Source organism: Muntiacus reevesi, chromosome 1 (assembly GCF_963930625.1).
Source record: "Muntiacus reevesi chromosome 1, mMunRee1.1, whole genome shotgun sequence".
NCBI classification, from domain to species: Eukaryota; Metazoa; Chordata; class Mammalia; order Artiodactyla; family Cervidae; genus Muntiacus; species Muntiacus reevesi.
This window is the reverse complement of record NC_089249.1, coordinates 115,976,991-116,002,144: the sequence shown is the minus strand read 5'-3', so window position 1 is coordinate 116,002,144 and position 25,154 is coordinate 115,976,991. Positions and strand designations below refer to the sequence as shown.

Below are 25,154 nucleotides of genomic sequence, written 5' to 3'. Positions count from 1 at the left end.
TACAGAACACAGATTCTAGAGCCCACGGACTTCAGAAGTTGTGGCTCGAGGACTTAGTTACCCTGCGGCATGCAGAGTCTTCCCAGGCCAGGATTAAACTCACATCCCCTGCAATGGCAGGTGGACTCTTAACCACTGGGCTACCAGGGAAGTCCCTGGGTAATATGGCACTACAGCATTGTTTAGTTTAAGGGTAATTATTCTCTATTCCTGAATCAAGACTGAATACTTAGTCTGAGGAACCTTCTGTACTTCTCAGGAATTCTGTCTCTGGATAGCTGTATTTTTTCCCTTATGCTGGCTGTGAAGTCTAGCCCCCTCAGAGCAGTCTCAATACTCGTTTCTGTCTCCTTAACTCAGGTAGTCCACTTGGCTCCACCTGAGTTCCCCCTTTCTGTACGGATGTCCATTAGCCTTTAACACTTTTTTTTTAAGTTGTTTCAGTTGAGAGTAAATACAGACGTTCTTTACTTTGCTGAAAGTCCTTTGGTTACTTTTAAATAATTAAAAACTTTAAATAAAATTAAGTTTTAATTACTTAAGTTTAATGGGACAGCTTTTCCTAGGAAATACTCTTACTAAAATGCTTACTATATGCAGTATCTAAAATTTTAATACTGAAGAACCATTTTAAAATTTTAGTACACTAACTCTAGCCCAAATGATGAAAAAGCCATATCTCCAGATGGCTAAGCTCAGTGGTCCTCAGTTTCATTTGAACACCTTTCATATGTATTTGCCTAAGGAAATAACAATTATTTTATGCTTGGATAATTATAGCCCATTATTATTTGACTAACTAAACTATTAAAATGAAAAGATAATGTTATTTTTACATCTCAAATAGAACAGAAATCCATCTATTCAACCCCCCCCAAAAAAAACCTATAGTCGTTTTCTATGTTAACTGTGCAACTATTAAAAACAAACGTTATTCACATAGTCAGATTTCCTTGTTTCTAATTTCGGTATGTCTGTTTAATAGGCATATTATTTAGCTTTATATTTCCCCTCCCACGTGTTTTAGCCACATAATTCTGTAATTCTTCCTTGTAATTACAGAAGTGACTATTCATATACACTAGAAGATGATGTAACTAGTTTTGTTCTGTGCCCCGTAGACAGCTTTTGGGAAGTGCTTTTCTTTCTATAAATTTTTTTAATAGTTGTCTTAAGTGAGAGTTTTTAATAAGTTTCTCTAAATAAAGCAGGAAAGAAGATAGTTACCTCAGAGAACCTCTGGGAGAAGAGATTTTGTTATTTTAGCAAACATTTCCCCTCTCTATTTCTTAATAGTTAACAAAGACATAATTCTATGTGTGGAGAATTGATGTTTTCTTACTTGATACTTAAATGTGCTATAGGTACTTTGGAAGTTCGTCTTATGGGCTGTCAAGATATCCTAGAGAACGTCCCTGGACGGTCGAAAGCAGCATCAGTTGCGCTGCCTGGTTGGAGTCCAAGTGAGACCAGATCATCCTTCATGAGCAGAACGAGTAAAAGTAAAAGTGGAAGTAGTCGAAATCTCCTAAAAACTGATGACTTATCCAGTTCAGTAATCAGATTTTTTTTTAACAATTCAAATAACAGATTAAAGTCCTATACAGAGGGCTAAGCGGTGGGGACAGAAGAGTGAGAAGAGTCAAAGTTGGACAACAGACTTTAAAATTATGATTTCCATCGTTTGAAATATCAAAAGCTGCAATGACAGAAAAATTTAAAAGGCTACAAAATTTACCATACTGAAAATGTTGGAAAACTGAATGACATATAGCATTCATTTCTTTGGAATAATGAAATCACTCTTTATGACAAACTGTTTGTGTCACATCTTGATTCTTTAAATGGAATAATGACACTTCTAAAGTAATGAAGAAATTTTGATAAATAACCATGTTAAATTAGGATTACAGCCTAGTGTCTGAGAAGTAAACTAAAATGGAGTGGATAAAGGTGGTAAGAATAAAATACAAGAGGTTTATGAAAGTACTTTCGAGATACTCTAAAGTAGTCATAAACTATGATATAAATATATAACTGGTGGGAAAGGCATGTAACAATTCAGCCTAGTACAGTATATCTGCTTTCCTGTATATGGAGAGAGACTTTAGGAAAAATGTAAAAATAAAAATCGTTTGAGGTAACAACCTTAATAGCAAATGCAGAGGGAGAAAAACCAGGTGACTGATAATGATATATAAAAACACACCCACACATACATGTGGTGAACAGCTACTGGCCCCCTGTCTGTCCTTTCAGTCATTTTCTGATGTAGACGGAATACCAATTACTATTTGTATTTTTGTAAAACACAAAAGATATCTTGGAAGGGTCTAGTAGGAGTGTGTGTGTGTGTTTATACACAGCTAGCTGTTTAAGATTTAAAAACTTCAGTAGTGAGTAAGAAAAATTTATTTTCAAAGTATCATAAAACTTTTGTTGACATTAAACAGTGTTATTTCTATTTTCAAAGGTTTTTAAATACTTAATCAAATTTTAAATTGTAATTACAGATGATGTCTGTGCAGTTTTGAAGCTGGACAATACTGTGGTTGGTCAGACTAGCTGGAAACCCATTTCCAATCAGTCGTGGGACCAGAAGTTTACACTGGAACTAGACAGGGTAAGATGAGAAACTTTTTACCTGAATTTTCATTATATTTATAATTCATTTTTCATGTATATTTTATGTTTTAGAAGAGTTTGATAAATTTTATTCTTAACAGAATCCAAGAAGAACCTAGGTATTTTTGACATTTCTCATCTGATGAGGTATATATAAATCTACCTTATCAGATTGCTGCAGGAGCTTTCATTTGTGCAGTGATCTGAAAATATATACTTTGTACTAACCTGAAAGATCGACAACCAGGTGAGATCTAATATTGAACTATTTTTTGAATTTTAATAATGTGCTCTCTAACCACTAAGGAGATTTTTCTGACTCACCATTTGTGGGTTATATTATCAAAGCTGAATTTGAAGTGAACTGTTATGCTCAGACAGACATTTCTCCATGTATCTCAGTGGATTTCATGGATACTGTGAGTGGCTGGAATGTAATCTATAGCTGCAGAACCCAGCAGAAGTAAACTTGGTCCAGAGTAGAGTTAAATCCATGGTGATAATTTTACTTACATTCTGATTTATCCATTGGTGTGTGGGAAGAAAATATTAAAATTTAATCATAATTTTATCTAAATGATAAGAAAGATGTTTTTATCATTTAGTATTCAGGTTAATGGTACATATGTCTTTAAAAATTACATATATTAGTGAAAGCAGATTTATAGTGCTTTATGATGATATGAGGTGGCACTTTCTGCTCTGACCTCTACTTTTAAAATATTTTTTCCAGTTTCTTTCTTTTCTATCTCAGAAGCAGCATCTTAACCAGGCCCTCACCATTGCTTTTCTTGGTTCAAATACTATGTCAGCCCCTTAAATGTATTTGGACAAAATGCTTAACTTTTTGTGTATATCAGTTTCCTTATCTTTAATACTATCCACCTCACTGAAGGGCTTTCCTGGTGGCTCAGCAGTCAGAGAATCTGCCTGCAGTACAGGAGACACAGGTTTGATTTCTGGGTCAGGGAGATTCCCCTGGATAGGGAAATGGTAACCCACTCCAGTATTTTTGCCTGAGAAAGCCCATGGACAGAGGAGCCTGGCAGGCTACAGTCCATGGGGTTGCAAGGGTGGGATATGACTTAGTGACTAAACTACCACCACTAAAGAGCTTTTGATAGGGAAATTGACATCTGATTTAGATGATCAGATATAAATAATACAAATATTGTTGATGTTGTTCAGTCACTAAGTAGTGTCCAACTCTGCAGTCCCATGGGCTGCAGCATGCTGGATTTCTCTGTCCTTCACTGTCTCCCGGAGTTTGTTCAAACTCATATCCATTGAGTCAGTGATGTCATCCAACCATCTCATCCTCTGTCACTCTCTTCCCCTCTTGCTCTCAGTCTTTCCCAACATCGGGTCTTTGCTGATGCTCTGGAAGAGCTCTTTTCCAGAGTCGGCTCTTTACATCAGGTGGCCCAAAGTATTGGAGTTCAGCATCAGTCATTCCAATGAATATTCAGGACTAATTTCCTTTAGGATTGAGTGGTTTGATCTCCTTGCAATCCAAGGAACTCTCAAGAGTCTTCTCTAGCACCACAGTTAAATGCATCAGTTTTTTGGCACTCAGCCTTCTTTATGGTTCAACTCTCACATCTGCGCATGACTACTGGAAAAACCGTGTCTTTGACTATACAGAGCTTTGTTGGCAAAGTGGTGTCTCTTCTTTTTAATACGCTGTCTATGTTTGTCATAGCTTTTCTTCCAAGGAGCAAGTGTCTTTTAATTTCATGGCTTACAGTCACCATCTGCAGTGATTTTGGAGCCCAAGAAAATAAAGTCTGTCACTGTTTCCATTGTTTCCCCATCTGTTTGTCATAGTAATGGGATCAGAGGCCATGATCTTCGTTTTTTAAATGTTGAGTTTTAAGCCAGCATTTTCACTCTCCTTTCTCACCTTTATTAAGAGACTCTTTAGTTCCTCTTAGCTTTTTGCCATTAAGGTGGTGTCATCTGCATATCTGAGATTGTTGGTGTGTCTCCCAGCAATCTTAATTCCAGCTTGTGATTCATCCAGCCCAGGATTTCACATGATGTTCCTTGAATGTAAGTTAAATAAACAGGGGCTTCCCTGGTGGCTCAGACTGTAAAGAATCAACCTGCGGTGAGGGAGACCTGGGTTCAGTCCCAGGATTGGGAAGATCCCCTGGAGGAGGGCATGGCAACCCACTCCAATATTTTTTGGAGCTTCCCTGGTAGCTCACTTGGTAAAAAATCTGCCTGCAGTACAGGAGACTTGGGTTCGATCCCTGGGTAAGGAAGATCTTCTGGAGAAGGAAATGGCAAACCACTCTAGTATTCTTGCCCATGGACCAAGGAAGCTGGCAGGGTGACAATATACAACTTTGATGTACTCCTTTCCCGATATAAATATAGAAGCTAATAAAAAAGTAACTAGCCCATAATGGGGAAAAGTTTATAAAGGAAGAAAAAAAAAAGCTCTAGCAATCAAATCTTACACAGTATCCCTAGCATAGGAAAAGAAGGAAGATTTGCCAAGAAGTAGAAAACTGGGTAGAATCAGATCATAACCTTATGAAAGCTTATCCAGTATCTAGTGAAGAGTTGCTAGGATGGTGAGATGATGAAATTCCTGTTACAAATGAAACACTTGAAAGAAAATGGGATTTAAAATCAATTATAGATTTAACTAAGATTTGGTAACTGTCTTTAAAGTGAAAAGAAGGGGCTTCCCTTGTGACTCAGAAGTAAAGTATCCACCTGCCAATGCTGGAGACATAGGTTTAATCCCTGATCCAGGAGGATCCCACATGCCTCAGAGCAACTAAGCCCCTGCACCACAACTGTTCAGCCTGTGCTTTGGGAGCCACAACTATTGAGCCCATGTGTTACAACTACTGAAAGCCCGTGTGCCCTAGAGCTCATGCCTGCAACAAGAAGAAGCCACAACAATGAGAATCGAATGCATTGCAACTGGAGAGTAGCCCCCACTTGCTGCAATTGTTAGGTTGGTACAAAAGTAATTGCAGTTTCAGACCATGAATTTTAAATCATTATGATTAGGCTCAAACCCATTTTTAGTTATCAAAGTAGGAATCATTGCAATCAACACATTTTTGCCAATGAGAAATAAGATTGTTTATTCTTGTATCATAAAAATCCGTGCTTCAGGATTCAGTAAGCTTTTTGAAAGCATTTTCTGCCTCCCGCTGGTTGTGTGTTTTCCCTGCATAAAGTTGTTGAGATGCTTGAAGAAATGGTAGTTGGTTGGTGAGAGGTCAGATGAGTGTAGTGGATGAGGCAAAACTTCGTAGCCCAATTTGTTCAGCTTTTGGTGTTGGTTATGCGATTACACGGTCAGGTGTTGCTGTGGAGAACTGGGCCCTTTTTGTTGACCAGTGCTGGCTGCAGGCATTGCAGTTTGGTACATCTCATCGATTTGTTGAGCATCCTTCTCAGATAGAATGGTTTCTCTGGGATTCCAAAAGCTGTAGTGGCTCAAACTGGAAGCAGACCACCAGAAACCATGACCTTTTTCTGGTGCAAGTTCAGCTTTTGAAAGTGTTTTGGAGCTTCTTCTCAGTCCATCAGCTGAACTGGTCATTGCTGGCTGTCATACAATCCACTTTTTGTCGAATGTCACAGTCTAATTGAGAAATGGTTTGTTGTTCTTACGTACAGTGAGAGAAGACATGCTTAAAGTGATTTTTTTGATTTGCAGTCAGCTCATGAGGCACCCACTTATCGAGCTTTTTCACCTTTCTGATTTGCTTCAAATGCCAAATGACTATAGGATGCTTGACGTTGAGTTCTTCGCCAACTTCTCACACAGTTGTGAGGGGATTGGCTTTGATGATTGATCTCAGTTGGTCGTTGTCAACGTCCAATTACCAGCCACTATGCTTTCCTCTTTGCAAAACTTCTTGAACCACCACTGCACTGTCTGTTTATTAGCAATTCCTGGGCCAAACGCATTGTTAATGTTCCGAGTTATCTTTGCTGCTTTATGAAATTGAATAAAGAAGCCACTCAAATAAAAAATATCACTTGGATTTGCTTTTTGTCTATCATCATTTCTATAGTTTAGAATAAATATAAAATAAACCTCAATTATTAAATCATCAGCGAAAAACATAAAGTAAGAAATGTACATTAAAGTCATGTATAGCACTGTTGTTCAGTCACTCAGTCATGTCTAACTCTTTGTGACCCCAAGGACTACAGCACACCAGGCTTCCTGTCCTTCACCATCTCCTATGGTTTGCTCAAACTCATGTCCATTGAGTCAGTGATGCTATCCAACCATCTCATCATCTGTCATCCCCTTCTCCTCCTGCCTTCAATCTTTTCAGCATCCAGGTCTTTTCCAGTGAGTTGGCTCTTCACATTAGGTGGCCAAAGTATTGGAGCTTTAGCTTCAGCATCAGTCCTTCCAATGAATATTCAGGGTTGATTTCCTTTAGGGCTGACTGGTTTGGTGTCCTTGCTGTCCGAGGGATTATCAAGAGTTTTCCCCCACACCACAGGTTGAAGGCATCAGTTCTTTGATGCTCAGCTTTCTTTATGGTCCAACTCTTAACATCTGTATATGACTACTGGAAAAACCATAGCTCTGCCTATATGGACCTTTGTAGCAAAGTAATGTCTCTGTTTTTTTAATCTTTGTCTAGGTTTGTCATTGCTTTTCTTCCAAGGAGCAAGCGTCTTTTAATTTCATGGCTGCATGAAATTTATACATCATGAAATTAAATTTATACATCATGTAATTAAAGGAGCAGGAGTCACCACATTTATTTAAGAATGTATTCCAGTTTGGCTCAGTTGCTCAGTCATGTCTGACTCTTCGCAACCCCATGAATCGCAACATGCCAGGCCTTCCTGTCCATCACATGCCATTCAGCCATCTCAGCCTCTGTCGTCCCCTTCTCCTGCACCCAATCCCTTCCAGCATCAGGGTCTTTTCCAATGAGTCAATTCTTCGCATGAGGTGGCCAAAGTATTGGAGTTTCAGCCTCAGCATCAGTCCTTCCAAAGAACACCCAGGACTGGTCCCCTTTAGGATGAACTGGTTGCATCTCCTTGCAGTCCAAGGGACTCTCAAGAGTCTTCTCCAACACCACAGTTCAAAAACATTAATTCTTTGGGGCTCAGCTTTCTAAATAGTCCAACTCTCACATCCATACATGACCACTGGATAAACCATAGCCTTGACTAGATGGACCTTTGTTGGCAAAGTAATGTCTCTGCTTTTTAATATGCTGTCTAGGTTGGTCATAACTTTCCTTCCAAGGAGTAAGGGTCTTTTAATTTCATGGCTGCAATCACCATCTGCCGTGATTTTGGAGCCCCCAAAAATAAAGTCTGACACTGTTTCCACTGTTTCCCCATCTATTTCCCATGAAGTGATGGGACCAGATGCCATGATCTTGGTTTTCTGAATGTTGAGCTTTAAGCCAACTTTTTCACTCTCCTCTTTCATTTTCATCAAGAGACTTTTTAGTTCCTTTTCACTTTCTGCCATAAGGGTGGTGTCATCTGCATATCTGAGGCTATTGATATTTCTCCTGGCAGTCTTGTTTCCAGCTTGTGCTTCTTCCAGCCTAGCATTTCTCATGATGTACTCTGCATATAATTTAAATAATCAAATGGCAAAGTTCAACAATGTGAAACCGCAGTTACTTTTGCACCAACCTAAACAGAGAAAAGCCTATGCAACAATGAAAACCCAGCACAGCCGAAAATAAATAAAATTATTGTTATTATTATTATTTTTAAGTTATAAGGAGGAACAAATAAAACAAAAAATAAAGTAGGGATAGCAGTGAGATTTCCATTTGAGTGTATTGACTAAATGCATTGGTAGTAACTTCCTCAAGCTCACTGTTAAGGTTTATTGGATGAGTTGTTGTTTATTCTGATCAAGTAGCAGTGTTTGCCAAGTGCTTTAAAAGGGGCAAGTGGTAGGTTGTAGTACATGTTCTTTTCATCCTTGAACATCCTTGACTGTATGCTTTGTGAGTATGGAAGATAAAGCAAAATCAGTGATGGTAGATTTCATTTCAGTACAAAGAATAGTACTGTTAAAAAATAAACTGAGCTGCTACAGTAAGTTCTTTCTCAGTGAAGTTTTTAACTTTTCATTTTATATCAGAATGTAGTTGATTAACAATGTTTTATTAGTTTCAGTTCAGTTCAGTCACTCAGTCATGTCCGACTCTTTGCGACCCCATGAACGACAGCACACCAGGCCTCCCTGTTCATCACCAACTCCTACAGTTCACCCAAACCCATGTCCATGATGCCATCCAACCATTTCATCCTCTGTCTTCCCCTTCTCCTCCTGCCCTCAATCTTTCCCAGCATCAGGGTCTTTTCAAATGAGTCAGCTCTTCACATCAGGTGGCCAAAATATTGGAGTTTCTGCTTCAACATCAGTGCTACCACTGAACACCCAGGACTGTTTCAAGTGTACAACAAAGTGATTAAGTTATACATGTATATACATGTATCTATTCTTTTTCAAATCCTTTTCCCAATTTGATTGTTATTACATATTTAGCAGAGTTTCCTGTGCTATACAGTAGATCCTTGTTGGTTACCCATTTTAAATATAGCACTGTTTAGATGTCAATCCCAAACTCCCTAACTATCTTTCCCCAACCACCCATCCACCTGGGTAACCATAAGTTCATTCTCTATGTCTGTGAGTCTGTTTCTGTTTTGTACATACGTTCATTTGTATTTTTTTTGATACTGCATATAAGTAATATCATTTAATATTTCTCTTTCTCTGCCTGACTTACTTCACGCAGTATGATAATCTCTAGGTGCATCCATGTTATGCAAATGGCATCATTTCATTCTTTTAAGTGGCTGAGTAATATTCCATTGTATATATGTATCACCTCTTCCTTGTCCATTATTCTATTGATGGATATTTAGGTTGTTTCCATATCTTGACAGTTGTAAACAGAATTGCAATAAACACTGGGATGCATGTATTCTTTTGTACCATGTTTTTTTCATGATATATGCCCAGGAATGATATTGCAAGATCATATGGTAGATCTATTTTTAGTTTTGCAAGGCTCTCACAATAAAGTTGAATTAGTAAGTTATAGGAGAGACTTAAGGGAACTTTGATCAGAAAAAGATCCCACTTCCAAGTTTTTAAAAGTTCTGATATTTTCTCTTTTTCCAACTCTGATATTTTCTAGAGCTAGCATTGTTACATGCTCGAAATTAGCTGTTTAGTTAGACCAACATAATTCAGCCAAGCCACTAGAGAGGAAAATACAGTTGAGGTTGTTAGTGTATGTAAATATTATTTTCATGTCTTATTGTACTTGAATCTTCCTTCTGAACTGTAAATGTATATAAATATTTAGAATTATAAAATGTTCCAGTTTCCCTTCATTCTTAATATAATAGGTTTGCTATAACATTGGCTTTGAAGCCAGACAAACAGTTCATTGTCTGTTTACTTATTAGCTATTTGATGGTAGACAAAGTATATAACTTACTAATGGACATTTGTGTCACCATCTCTAAAATGGGAATAAAATATAATCTTTATAGGACTGTTAGGAAGAAATACTGAGGTAGTGTGTACAAAATGTCTTATGTTGCCTGGCACATTAACTGTTAAGTGACATTAGCTCTTTAGCCTTAGGCGTTGATGTATGGCTATGAATTTGAGTATAACAGAAGAGCATGTTAAGTAATGGGAAATCAATTGGTTGACTGTCATTTTCTTTCATTTCAGGGCCTATTCAAACTAATTATAGGATTTTAATGAATGATATGATCAAAATGAAACGTAGGGAGATACATTGTTAAAGGGAAAGTGACTGCTTAGATTTCTCTTGTAGCCAAGTTATTGTAATAGAGTTTTATATTTAAAATAGATCTTAAAAGTAGTAAAATTTCTTGCCATCGTTTTATAGATAAGCAAATTGAGAACCAGAGTGATTCAGTTCAGTTCAGTTTCTCAGTCATGTCCAACTTTTTTCGACCCCATGGACTGTAGCACGCCAGGCCTCCCTATCCATCACCAACTCCTGGAGCTTGTGCAAATTCATGTCCATTGAGTCGGTGATGCCATCCAACCATCCCATCCTCTGTTGTTCCCTTCTCCTCCTGCCTTCAGTCTTTCCCAGCATCAGGGTCTTTTCCAGTGAGTCAGTTCTTCCCATCAGGTGGCCAAAGTATTGAAGTTTCAGCTTCAGCATTAGTTCTTCCAATGAATATTCAGGACCGTTTTCCTTTAGGATGATTTTTCTTTAGGATTGACTGGTTTGATCTCCTTTCAGAGTGATTATATGTTGATAAATTTCAGAGCTGATAGTAGACCATGAGTGTCCTTCAGAATGCTCTTTCTCCCTTGGTAATTTGTATGAAATAGGAAGTTAACAGTGGCAAAAATGAAGAAATAGCAGAAGATGATGAAAACCTGGTAAAGAGTGAATTATTTATTATTACCCAAGCTACACATTTAGAAAACTACAAAGTTTGATAACTGTTGTTTGATAATGTTTTACTTGCACTGTAATCTTCATCTGAAATTGTGTTTCTTCTTCATGACACGAGACTTTGTCCCGCCCGTAGTCCGACTCCCCGGTCGGGAAAGAAGACTCCTCGAAACAATGCAACTCGCAATAGGGGAATTTATTACTGACTCGAGCCAGGGCCTCCCGCCCTCACCAGGTGTGTGAGGACGAAAGGCCCCGAGCCCCAGTTTTCTCGGGTATTTATTAGGTCAAAAAAAGCAGCAGGTAGTTGGCGCAAGCGGGTTGGTTACACATTGGGTAGTTGGCACAAGCGGATTGGTTACACAGTTGCAAGGTAATTTTTGTTGGCCCAGCGTGGGGCTTTCAGCTTTCCCCTGATAGGTTCCCTTTTTTCTGGCTAGGCATATGTTGATTGGCTGGCTCCAGGAGGCCTGATAATTATGTTACCCCGGGAAACCAGGCCTACTCCTAATCTAGGCTGCCTGCCATGGCGTTAGCCATGACAGCCTCACAACTTTCTTCCCACTTTGGAGTAATTCTCCCTTGAAACTTTGAAGACACTGCATAGCTAAGTAAAGCTATTCATCCCTTAGGCCAGTTCGACCTTCTGGGTTCCTAATGTGCATGTTACCTATCCCTAACATTATAAGCTCCTCTTTGGGGAAGGCCACATTGCTAATCTTAATAAATCCTTCTGTTTATATAGTATATATTACCTTTCATGTACTTTTTTAGTTTTTATTTTATCCCTTATACTTTTAGAATATTTATTTATAGAAAATGTTTATAGAAACATTTATAGAAGATATTATTTTAAACTGACATGTTCATTCTTAGCATTTTGCCTCATGTTGAGCTTCTTTGCTATGACATCCTAGAACTAAATTGTCTATACTGTTTCTTTCTTTTCCAAAATACAAAAATTCATAGGTCTTTTCATTTGTTTTTTAATTTATGTTGTATTTTTGGTCATGCCATGTAACTTGTGAAATCTCAGTTTCCCAACAAGGAACTGAATTCAGGCCATGGCAGTGAAAGCCCAGAATTCAAACTTCTAGGCCACAGGGAACTCCCAGATAGGTCTTTTGAGAGATTTGAGATACTCTAGAAATTATCTAGATTTAGAATGATCTAGAAAAGTTAAAATTATGTTCCTGGGAGCTCAGCGCTCTTGCAGAATCATTTAGATGCAACACAAACTATTTTTCTATGTGTGTTTTGTTTTGATTTTGTTTTGAGATTCAGGGTAAGATGTTATTTGAAATTTGGCAGTTTAAAAAAAAGTTTTGAAAATTACTGATGTAATCCAGCCTCCTCATTTTACAGATTAATAAGGATATTTTGTGCCCTAGAGGTTAAATAACTAGCCCAAAGTATAAACTTGGATTCTGAAGTGTACTATCAGTTCTGAGTTCTTTCTGTTCTCATCAGGTTACCCTCTTTATATTTTCTCACAAAATTTGGTCTTTACTAATGTTTATTAGAAACACAATAGCTATCTAATTTCACTTTTTTTCTGAATTCCCTCAGCCTTCCTCTAGTAAAAAGTTTAATCCTCCCATGAGAGATTGAAATAAAAAGCAAGAATCCTTATATATAACCTTTTCCCATTCACATTTCCTTTTGATTAACTTTGCTCATGTAATGGGGAACTATCTTTATCAAGAGTAGAAACAGAATGAATTGAAGCTTGGAAAAATTTTTAACAGGAACCAGTTCTGTTAAGAGCAGACTACTAGAGAATGTTCACTGATCAATGGAAAAGGAAGAGATCATTGATGGAATGGGAGCCAGTAGAAATGTAGTAGGATTAGTGGATTAGAAGTAACAGTGAGTGGATGTTGAGGGGCTAGAAAGACTGAGCTACTAGAATGTTCGGAGGTGATGGTGTCAGAGAGAGGGATGCAAAGAGCTGAGGCTGTGGAAAGATTGTAGATACTGGTGGGAGTGAGAGGCTGAGATCTAGGAATGAGGACAAGATTAGTAGAGAACTTCTCAAGGAATTCCTATTTATTGTTTTGCATTATCAGAAATTACCAATACATACTATTAAACTATCCACACTCCTGTCCTCATTCTTCCAAATAATTAGATTAAATCAGTAACTTAGGGTTTATGTTATTACGAAAGTGAAAGTGTTAGTCACAGTGTGAAAAGTATAGCAACTTTTAAGTATTACTAATTCCATCCCCAGCATCAGTACTACTTTTATTTGCTTGATTCAAAACAAGTTTTCCTCCCTGATATTGTTGGACAGTACAGAAAGTAGATTTCTCTATTTCTAGTCTAAAATAATGTAGTCTAAATTTATCAACCTCTGGTTCAGTTATGCAATTTATAGTTCCAAAGATAACTGTTTTCAAAATACTTAAGATTCTAACTTGAATAGAATATTATAACATTAATACTCAGCACTTCTAAATGCCATTGTTGATCTTGAAATAATTATACTTCCCCTTTCATGACAAATATTCTCTCCATTAGTAATATCAGAAAGAAGCAGTGAGGTAGGAGGTCCTCAACTTATGTGTTCACTGCCAAGGTGTCTTTTCCTCGTCATTTTTCCTGATTGTCTGTGAGACCTTCTAGCACATTGTGTCTTGACTAATCTTTTTCATGTGTTGTTTTTTGTCAGTATTTTCTGTGTTCATTTCCATCACCTAGTTTTATTATTCAAAGTCAAATAATTTTTATTATGCATACTAGGATAACAAGACGCATAAGTTCACAAATTGAAAGTTTTTATATGAAAGAAATAATGTATTACTTTGTTGAGCCTGAAGGAAAAAACATTTGTCTCTTTCTATGGATGATCCACAAAATTCTGAAAAACAGAATGGAGAAGTCATGCTTTATATTTAAATGTATGTAGATTATGACTTGGATGTAGAGGTCTTTTTATGGCTTCACCTCCAAATTATAAACTGTGTTCTACAAGTATATTTAATAATTGATTGTTAAAACCTTAAATATCTTTTTCCACATAAGCATTATTTTTAATGACTGTAGAGTTTTCCCTCATGTAGATATGGTATAATATACTTGTCCCTGGTTTTGTGCAGCTTTTTTGTTGTGCTTTGTCTGATATTGTAATAAATGAACATCATTCTGTAAGAAACTTAGTTTTCTATTTGCTGCTGACCTATGCAGACCCCTGTAATCACTGGTCACTCGGTATTATTCTTGAGAAGATTAAATGACCTAACATATTTGGCGTAGTGTGTGGCACACTGAAAGTGGAGAATAAATGCTGTTTGGAGACGCTTTTCTGATTTAGCATTGAGATAAGTAAGGCTTGGACTCCCCTGATAGTCAGTGGTTAAGACTCCACACTCCCAATGCAGGGGCCACAGGTTCAGTGCCTGGCCGGGGAAGATCCTACAGGCCACATAGCCAAATAAATAAATAAGAAAGAAAGAAAAAGGTTTGAAATGGGTTCTTTGAGGTGAACACTGAGGTCATACAGTAGCACAACAAGTGATGCCAGTTGGAAGAGGAAAATCCAAAAGATATTGAAGCTGTGAGATGGGGAAGAGTTTCTGTGGTCATTCATATGTATTTTTGGTTCCCAGTTATGTACTCTTTATCTAAGAGGAGTGCCTTAACTGAGGAGTATCAGAATATGAATTTCTTCCTTTTAGTAAAATATATGTTTGTTAAAGTAATACGTAATAGAGAAACATTATAAAAGCACTCTTTAAAATAGTGTGACCATTGTGTATGTTATCTTTGTTTATTGTATTTGTATTTTGTATTTTTGTAATATTTTATTCACATGTGTGTCCAATGATGTCTTCCCTGTTTTCTTTATTTTTTATTTAATTATTCTAGTCACGTGAACTGGAAATTTCAGTTTATTGGCGTGATTGGCGATCTCTGTGTGCTGTAAAATTTCTGAGGTTAGAAGATTTTTTAGACAACCAACGGCATGGCATGTGTCTCTATTTGGAACCACAGGGTACTTTATTTGCAGAGGTAATAAATGTATTTTATTTTAAATATGCATAACTGCAATTGAAATTATATATGTAAGCAACAGGATGTAGAAGTGGGAAGAGTATTTAGGCTGAATGACAGATAACTTGAATTCTTGGCTCAACTCTGCCACTAAATAGTATATTACCCTATGACAAATCATTTTTCTTTTCTAGGTCTGTTATCTCATCTAGAAAATGAGGGGATGGAACTAAATTATATCTCAGATTCTCTTAAGTTTTTAAAACTTAGACGTTTACTGAATTTCATGAACCATGAATCTAATGCTGTATTCATGTCAACTTAAGTTTTCTTCACTGCAGGTTACCTTTTTTAATCCAGTTATTGAAAGAAGACCAAAACTCCAAAGACAAAAGAAAATTTTTTCCAAACAACAAGGTAATTACTAAGAAATCACGTACAAAGTGTTTTGGTGATATCTTAAATATTTTAAAATGTACATACTATTTAAAAAGTGATACCCATCTTTGCTTTTTGCTCATTTGTTCAATTATTTACTTAATTTTATTAGGGAAAATTTTAAACATATACATATGCGTAGAGACTAGTGCAGTATAACATCACTCAGCTTCAACAACAGTCAACTCATGTCCAATTTTGTTTCATCCATGTACCATCACTCACAACTTCCTCAGCTTATTTGAAGTGAACCCAGACATCATATTGATTCATCCATAAATATTACAGTTAGTATCTCTAAAAGATAAGAATTCCTTTTTTTTTCAACCTTAACTGCTTATCGTTACTACACTTAAATGAGCAATTCCTATTTATTTTTTAAACTGATTTTGCTTTTTTGCACTAGCTTTTAATAACAAATAGTTAAGAACTGTTTTTTTAAATGACAGATACTGTTTGTTCTTCATAAATTATAAACCAATGAATATGAATTTTTCAGTTATGGCTTTTGGTAATATATTCAAAAATTACTTGTTCGGTTTTCTTTATTTACAATATCCACAGGCAAAACCTTTCTCAGAGCTCCTCAAATGAATATTAATATCGCCACTTGGGGAAGACTTGTGAGAAGAGCTATTCCTACAGTAAATCATTCTGGCACCTTCAGCCCTCAAGCCCCTGTTCCTGCTACAGTGCCAGTGGTTGATGTACGCATCCCTGAATTAGCACCTCCAGCTAGGTATGTGTTTTAACATTTTTAAACTTTTATAAAATAATTATTGTGACACTCATACATATTGATTACAGTGAATCTATTAGAAGTCTCGCATTTTCCAAAAGTATTTTGAAGTTAGTGCTCTACTTACCTTTAAAAACAATAAAATTATTTGCTTTAATTTTAAAGCTATTTAAAATATATACTTTTGATTACTGCTTTTGGTGAATTGCTTTATCTTTTATAAGTGATTCCACAGTAACCAAGTTGGACTTTGATCTTGAACCTGAGCCTCCTCCAGCCCCACCACGTGATTCTTCCCTTGGAGAAATAGATGAATCTGTAAGAGATTTGGATACACCAGGACAGGTAAGGCATTTTAAACCTTGTATAATTCCTTTTCACCAAATAAATTACCACTTATAGCATCATGGTAATTTACCAGCTGTAGCATCATTGGGCTTCCCTTGTGGCTCAGATGGAAAAGAGTCTGCCTGCAATGTGGGAGACTGGGATTGGATCCCTGGTTCAGGAAGATCCCCTGGAGGAGGACATAGCAACCCACTGCAGTATTCTTGCCTGGAGAATCCTCATGGAAAGAGGAGCCTGGCGGACTACATGGGGTTGCGAAAAGTCAGACCCAACTGAGCAATTAACACTATAGCATCATAGTGAATGAGGTGCACTTTTAAGGTTGTTTCTTGTGAGTGAAACATAAAAACCTCTGGATGCTCATGGGCCACTAAAGATGGAATAGGTTGCTTATTCTAGGAGCCTGGGAGTATGGCTGATAATAGATGAAGTATTTCCTGACACTGGGCATCTTCTAACTAGGTTAACATGATAACCTGAAAATGCATATAAAATGAAAGTAATGTATTCATTTTTTAATTGAAGTATGATTGATTTACAACACTGTTTCTGGTATACAGCATAGTGATTCAGTATTTTTTTTTCAGATTCTATTTCATTATAGCTTTTTACAAGATAATGGTTATAATTTCCTGTGCCATACAATATATCCTATTATCTATTTGATTTATAGAAGTTTGTATCTAATAATCCTATACCCTTCGTTTGTCCCTCTCCTATTCCTTCTCCCCCTGGTAACCACAATTTTGTTTTCTAAATCTATGAGTCTGTTTCTGTTTTGTAAATACATTCATTTATATTATTTTTTAGATTCCACATATGGATATATACCATTTCTTCCTCTGTCTGACTTACTTCACTAATGGTAATATTCTCTAGGTCCATCCATATTGCTGTAGAGGCCATTATTTCATTCTTTTTGTGGGCAGAGATTAATTTTCCATTGTATATCTATATACCATATTTTAAAACAATTTTATTGAAGTATAGTTGATTTACAATATTGTGCTTAATTTCTTCTGTAGAGCAGAGTGACTCAGTTATACATACAAATATTTTTTCCATTACAGTTTATCACAGGATGTTGAATATAATTTCTTATGCTATATAAGTAGGACCTTGCTGTTTATCCATCCTGTATATAGTAGTTTGAGTCTGCTAATCCCACATTCCCAATCCTTTCCTCCCCAAACCCCGTCACCCTTGACAACCACAAATCTGTTCTCTATATTTCTGAGTGCTTTGTTTTGTAGATATGTTCATTTGTGTTATATTTTAGATTCCACATAAAAATGATATCACATGGTATTTGTCCACCTCTTTCTGATTTACTTCAAGCATGATAATCTCTCGATCCATCTATGTTAGTGCAGATGGCGTTATTTCATTCTTTTTTAATGGCTGAGTAATTCCATTGTGTGTCTGTATATGTTTATATATATACATATATATATGTTTATACATATACACACACACCCCCAAGATGTTCTTTATCCATTCATCTATCAATGGACATTTAGGTTATTTCCATGCCTTGGCTATTGTAAATAGTGCTGCAAGAACATAGGTGTGCATGTATCTCTTTGAATTAGAAATTTGTCTCAGTATATGCCCAGGAATAGGATTGTGGATTATAGGGCAACTGTATTTTTAGTTTTTTAGGACCCTCTATACTATTTGCTCTAGTGGCTGCACCAGTTTACATTCCTATGAACAGTGTAAGAGGATACCCTTTCACATGCCTATTGGCCATCTGTGTATACCGCATCTCCTTAAACCAGTGGTTTGTTGGTGGACACTTTGGTTGCTTCCATGAAACTAGCTATTGTAAATAGTGCTGCCGTGAACATTGGAGCTCCTGTATCTTTTCAAATTAGTGTTTTTATTATTCATTTTTTACATTTTTAAGATAAGAGTAATATATAATTAATGACCATAAAAATGAATGTCTGATAATAATATCTGAATTTGATTTTCTCATTCATATTTATTTTGACTTAACATTTTTTCTTTATTCTTACCTAATAAGTTGTTTTCTGAATTTTCTATGATTTGATGAGTATTTAATATTTTACAGGATTCAGAAACTGTTTTTGATACTGAGAATGACAGAAATAGAATACTTCCAAAATCTCAATCTGAATATGAGCCTGATATCCCTCAGTCAGGCCTAGAGTATAGTGGTATTCATGAACTTGAGGACAGAAGGTAAAGAATATATCTACAGCTTTACTTACATGTTCGGTCCCATACTTTTGCCTTATTTTTAATTGGCATTACTGTTTTCAGATCTCAGCAAATGTTTCAATTCAATCTACAAGACTTCAGGTGTTGTGCTGTCTTGGGTAGAGGACATTTTGGAAAGGTAATCTTTTAAATTTTCTTTCTTTGTAGGCATTCTTAGAATGTCTACAAAGTAATCATTCAAATGAGGAATAATTATTTTAATCTAATTTCAGGTGCTTTTGGCTGAATATAAACACACAAATGAAATGTTTGCTATAAAAGCCTTAAAGAAAGGAGACATTGTGGCACGAGATGAAGTAGACAGGTTAGTTTTTTAAAAATGAAATTGTTACACTTTTCTAAAGTTATAACTTAAGAAAATCGATGTATGCAGTATATATTGAAATGATAAAGTTTTCTCTTTTCATAACACAGTTGATCGTTGAATAACATGGTCTTCAACTACATGGGTTCACTTAAATATGGATATTTTTCATTTAGTAAATGCTATAATATTACATAGTCTGTGGTTGGTGAATTCATAGATGTGGAAGAACTGCAGATACAGAGGGCTGACTGTAAATTATGCACGATTAACCCCCATGTTGTTCAGGGGTCAACTGTAATAAGTAAAGAAACTAAATAAATTAATGCATGAGGTGGGTATTGATTAAATACTGTTTTTCTTTCTAGCTAATTCCCTCTTCCCATTCTTATAACATTTTACTGCTTGGTGAATACCAAAAAAAGTTGATGAAATGTTTAAACTAATTCTAATAAGTTTTTATACTTGGAAATGTTGAAGTGTTTGTATGAATTAGGAACTATTACACATCTGTGGTTGGGTGAGGCTATTTCGCATTTCATACTACAGAAGTAATAAGATGTCACTTACAAGTAATCTTCAGTTAAGTGATTAATTCATTCTGCTTTTTAAAATACACCTATATCTATTTTTTGCTCTGTTTCTCTTAAAATGGTAGCTTTTGACCACATCATCTTTCCTTTCTGTGTGTAAATTGGTATGGATTCATTTCTTCATATACGATTATTAAAATGTAAGGACTTTGGGGATAATATTGTAATTAGGTTAGAGAATATACTTTAAAAAATCTACCTCAAATTAATGAAGTGGGTCAACATGGAAATCATTGTATAATAAAATGGCATTTTATTACAGAAAGAAACATTTATTTGGTATTTAGAAGAACCAGGAAGCATCAGTTGTTTTTACTAGAAGACAGCCCACATAAAACAGCCTGGGATTATGAGTGAAAAGATTCTCTAGTCCTGATTGTTCCTTCTTAATTAATGGTTTGATCCCAGGGCAATTCACTGAACATCTTTGAGCCTCAGTTAACCCACATATTTTTAAAATACATTTTTTGGTAATACTTGCCTTACTGAATTGGATTATTGCCATAATATATCTAATTGCTATTTTTAATATATTTCCATTGTATGGAACGTTCTTAGAATCAGTCTTAAAAGATGAGCATTTCCTTTATGTAAATCTTTTCCTTTTGGATTTGCCTATTTATTTTTTATCTGTTTCTCATACTCCTCAATTATATAAAAATAAACTCTTCCTTGATCTAAAACTACTCAGGATTTTGCATAATATTTAGAAAATATTCTGAACACCATAGTATATACTAACAGTTACATCAGTAGTTAAAGCAAACCTTTAATTACACTGTCAGTTTGTTTTTAATTACAATAATAGTACAGTCAGATATTTTTCTTTTCTGGAAGAATATTTGCTTTATTCCAGATCCATATATGGTAAATTCATTTATAACCTACAATAATAGTAATATGAAATTGGTAATTAGTCGGTGGTTTATATAACTTTCTGCTACATTGTTACTGCTTTGAGCCACATCTCTGTAGGAAAAAAAACTTTCCAATTAAATATAGATAGGATAATGTTAATATTACTATTAAAGAAGAATGTCTGGATCAGAGGATGAAACTTTAGCCAGATTCAATGGACATGGGTTTGGGTGGACTCCGGGAGTTGGTGATGGACAGGGCGGCCTGGTGTGCTGCAGTTCATGGGGTCACCAAGAGTCAGACATGACTGAGTGACTGAACTGAACTGAGGACATTACCCCTACTTTAAGAGGTGGCAAGAATACACAGAAGAACTATACAAAAAAGATCATAATGACCCAGATAACCACAATAGTAGGTTCACTCACCTAGAGCCAGACATCCTGGAGTGCGAAGTCAAGTGTACCTTAGGAAGCATCACTATGAACAAAACCAGTGGAGGTGATGGAATTCCAGTTAAGCTATTTCAAATCCTAAAAGATGATGCTGTTAAAGTGCTGTACTCAATATGCCATCAAATTTGGAAAACTCACTCAACAGTGGCCACAGGACTGGAATAGGTCAGTTTTCATTCCAGTCGCAAAGAAGGACAATGCCAAAGAATGTTCATATTACTACACATTTGCACTCATGTCACACGCTAACAAAGTAATGCTCAAAATTCTCCAAGCTAGGCTTCAACAGTATTAAAACCGAGAAGTCGCAGATCATCAAGCTGGATTTACAAATGGCAAAGGAACAGAGATCAATTTACCAACATCCTTTGGATCATAATAAGCTAGGGCTTCCCTCATAGCTCAGTTGGTAAAGAATCCACCTACAATGCAGGAGACCCTGGTTTGATTCCTGGGTCAGGAAGAGTCGCTGGAGAAGGGATAGGCTACCCACTCCAGTATTCTTTGGCTTCCCTTGTGGCTTAGCTGGTAAAGAATCTGCCTGCAATGTGGGAGACCTGGGTTTGATCTCTGGGTTGGGAAGATCCCCTAGAGAAGGGAAAGGCTACACACTCCAGGGTTCTGGCCTGGAGGATTCCATAGTCCATGGGGTCGCAGAGTCGGACATGACTGAGCAACTTTCACTTTACTTTTCATTGGATTATAGAAAAAAGCAAGGGAATTCCAGAAAAAAATGTACTTCTGCTTTGCTTCATTGACTACGCTAAAGCCTTTGACTGTGTGGATCACAACAAACTGGAAAATTCTTCAAGAGATGGGAATACCAGACCACCTTACCTGCCTCTTGAGAAACCTGTATGCAGATCAAGAAGCAACAAACAGTTAGAACTGGACATGGAACAACGGACTGGTTCCACATTGGAAAAGGAGTACATTGAGGCTGTATATTGTCACCCTGCTTATTTAACTTATATGTAGAATACATCATGTGAAATGCTGGGCTGGATGAAGCACAAGCTGGAGTCAAGATTGCTGGGAGAAATATCAATAACCTCAGATAAGAGCAACTAAAGAGCCTCTTGGTAAATGTGAAAGAGGAGAGTGAAAAAACTGGCTTAAAACTCAACATTCAAAAAACGAAGATCATGGCATCTGGTCCCAAATGGCATTTGTCATTTCATGGCAAATAGATGGGGAAACAATGGAAACACTGAGAGACTTTATTTTCTTGGGCTCCTATCACTGCAGATGACGACTGCAGCCGTGAAATTAAAAGACACTTGCTCCTTGGAAAAAAAGCTGTGACAAACCTAGACAGTATATTAAAAAGCAGAGCTATCACTTTGCCAACAAAGGTCTGTGTACTCAAAGCTATGTTTTTTCCCCAATAGTCAATTATAGGAACAATTAGAGGAAGGCAAGAAAAAATTAATTTAGAAAATAAGAAAATAGACCAGCATGCTTTTAAAAATAATGTAACTTGAAAGTCTGAATAGTAAATAACTAAGGAAAATCCATTATATCCACTTCTCAGTTCATTCTTTCAATAGATCCATAGAATTCAGTGTTATTGCATATAAGTGCAGTTTTTAAAATAGATATTTCTGGAAAACTTGATGGTTCTTAATGTCAGTTTTATTTTCTAAATTTTATTTTTCTAGCATGAATCTTATTATTTTACTTATATCATAGAAAATTCCAAACCAGCTTATTTTTTGTTATTTGGTTTGTTTTTGTTTTCTGCTACTTTTATTGAGACAGAATTGAGCTGCAGTACTGTATAAGTTTAAGGTGTACAGCATCATTATTTGATTTATGTACATCATGAAATGATTATCACAGTAAGTTAAGTGAGCATCATATAGATAAAAAATTCAAAAAATAGAAAAATACATATTTTTCCTTGTTATGAGAACTCTTATGAATTATTCTCTTAACAACTTTCATATGTAACATATAGCAATGTTAATTTTATTTATCATATTGTACATTATATCTCTAGTACTTATCTTATAACTGGAAGTTTGAACATTTTTTACTGCCTTTACACAAATCATGCACTAACTTTGGAGTAATGCAATTCATGTACGAAGATCATGTTTTCCACCATTAGTAGAGCTTTCTGAGTGCCATCTTCCCCTACTCCTAAGTAAGAATGTTAAATGTATGTTACAGTTATGCCTCCTCATTCAACTTAGTTTTTGTACCAGTTCAAATTTCCAAGCAACAGAATAGACTTGGAAGTACATTTTTGCAGTTGCAGAATAAAAACATAGCTAGCCAGATTTTTTATATATATCATATATACATATACATGTGCTTTAATCCTAAGATTAGCCTTATTAGTGATGTAATTTTCCACTGACCAAAATAACTATTTATACAGTTTTTAAGTTTCTAACATATCTAATAATATACTAAAGGAAGTATGCCAAAAAATGTTAGAATTGAACTAGTCACTTAGGGAGATATACCATAAATACATTAGTTATGCAAAGAAAAGAAATTAGATATGTTTGAGTTAAAGATAAACAACATAGACAGTCACAGCTCATAAAAGGGGAAACATGAAAGTGACAGTGCCCTGGTGGATTTAGGCCTTGTAAAGAGGATCTGATTTGTGTTGGTCTTTGGCAGATGGAAGGTATTTGGGAGCATGGGGAGGAGAAATGACAATTTAGGGAAAAATGTTTTGGACAAAATGAATAATGTTTGAAGTTTTTCATGGACTTTTGAGGAGAACATACAATTTAGATTAAATTGGGAAAAGTTAAACTCTTATTGAGCAACTTTTGGTGTGATGTAGGACTTCCCTAGTGGTTCAAACGGTAAAGTGTCTGCCTACTATGCCGGAGATCTGGGTTTGATACCTGGGTCGGGACGATCCCCTGGAGAAGGAAATGGCAACCCACTCCAGTACTCTTGCCTGGAGAATCCCATGGATGGAGAAGCCTGGTGGACTACAGTCCTTGGGATCTCAAAGAGTCGGACACGACTGAGCCACTTCAACTTCAGCATGTTTAAAATTATTATTCTTGTTTGGGTCTATAAAAGAGCTTTCCTCCGTTACCTAAGATGTATATCCAATCCTCATCAATATTGTCAGTCCTCATCAAAGAATTCTGTGAATGGGATTAAAACCATTTTAAGGAGCACTGTTATCAGTCCTTTGGACTGATGAGCCTATGTTCAACACATAGTCTAACCTTATAGTTACTCGTCCAGTTGAGAGTCAGTAATTCACCCATAGCGGATTAGTAATTCACACATGAATGATACACAGTGAAGAGGCCATGTTTGTTGTCTTCTTGAGCCCAAAACATCTTGTCAGTTTGTTATTTCATGTGTATATTTTATCCTCATTAGCCACAATTTAGATAGACCTAGTAAATCACTTGTTTTAGAATCTAATTTGCAGATCTTGCCCAATTGTACATGATTTTCCAATAAATATAAATGGTGATTAAGTCAGAGCTATTAACTTTTCTTTTTAATCATCTGTGAATTTATTTCTAATAGTGACTTAATTTGTAGTAGCATTTAGAAACCTTGCAAATGTATGTAGACATAAGCCGAACTCTAGAAGCAATTATGATGGGGTTTCTGGGTATATATAAAATTATAAACAAATTGTATGAAATAGAGGGTAAGAGCTCATCTAGAATGTCACCATATTAGATGTACTGTAAACACTATTTCATAGTAGCTATATTTACTGTATTTAAAACTGAAGAGGTGTTTCAGTTCATCGTTCAGAATTCAACTATATTAACAGCAGTGAAAATTCCATGTTCCTTCTACACAGCAGTTATACTTTTAAATATTTTAAAATTCTCTTTAATTTTCTTGAGTCATAGCAATATAGTCTGGATATGCAGACAAATGCTTTAATCTTTAAATTAACCTCTTTAAAATTAATTCTTAAGAGATCTCAAAGAAAGGAGAATGAGTCTATCTCCTTCTAACATTAGAATTTTGGTTTGGTATTTTGAAATCAACAACCACATACACACATAAACACAAAATCTAAACATTTCTTTAATTTTAAAAATAAAAGCATTATTAATGCTTTTCAATAAACTTTAATAGCATTTTTTTATTCTGGTCTCAAAA

At 35.9% G+C, this 25,154-nt stretch overlaps 1 protein-coding gene across 3 annotated transcripts in view; it reads left to right on the top strand.

Annotated features, from left to right (window-relative positions):
- PKN2 (protein kinase N2) overlaps positions 1–25,154 on the top strand; it is a 138,955-nt gene that overhangs the window by 97,445 nt on the left and 16,356 nt on the right. For 2 of the 3 annotated variants that reach the window (XM_065909580.1, XM_065909598.1), the window contains exons 7-15: positions 1,365–1,550; positions 2,514–2,623; positions 14,934–15,077; positions 15,401–15,476; positions 16,062–16,236; positions 16,461–16,581; positions 18,662–18,792; positions 18,874–18,949; positions 19,044–19,135. In XM_065909580.1, coding sequence (XP_065765652.1) covers positions 1,365–1,550; positions 2,514–2,623; positions 14,934–15,077; positions 15,401–15,476; positions 16,062–16,236; positions 16,461–16,581; positions 18,662–18,792; positions 18,874–18,949; positions 19,044–19,135 — 1,111 coding nt within the window. The remainder of the gene's footprint in view (positions 1–1,364; positions 1,551–2,513; positions 2,624–14,933; positions 15,078–15,400; positions 15,477–16,061; positions 16,237–16,460; positions 16,582–18,661; positions 18,793–18,873; positions 18,950–19,043; positions 19,136–25,154) is intronic. The other variant, XM_065909589.1, reaches the window with a different exon arrangement.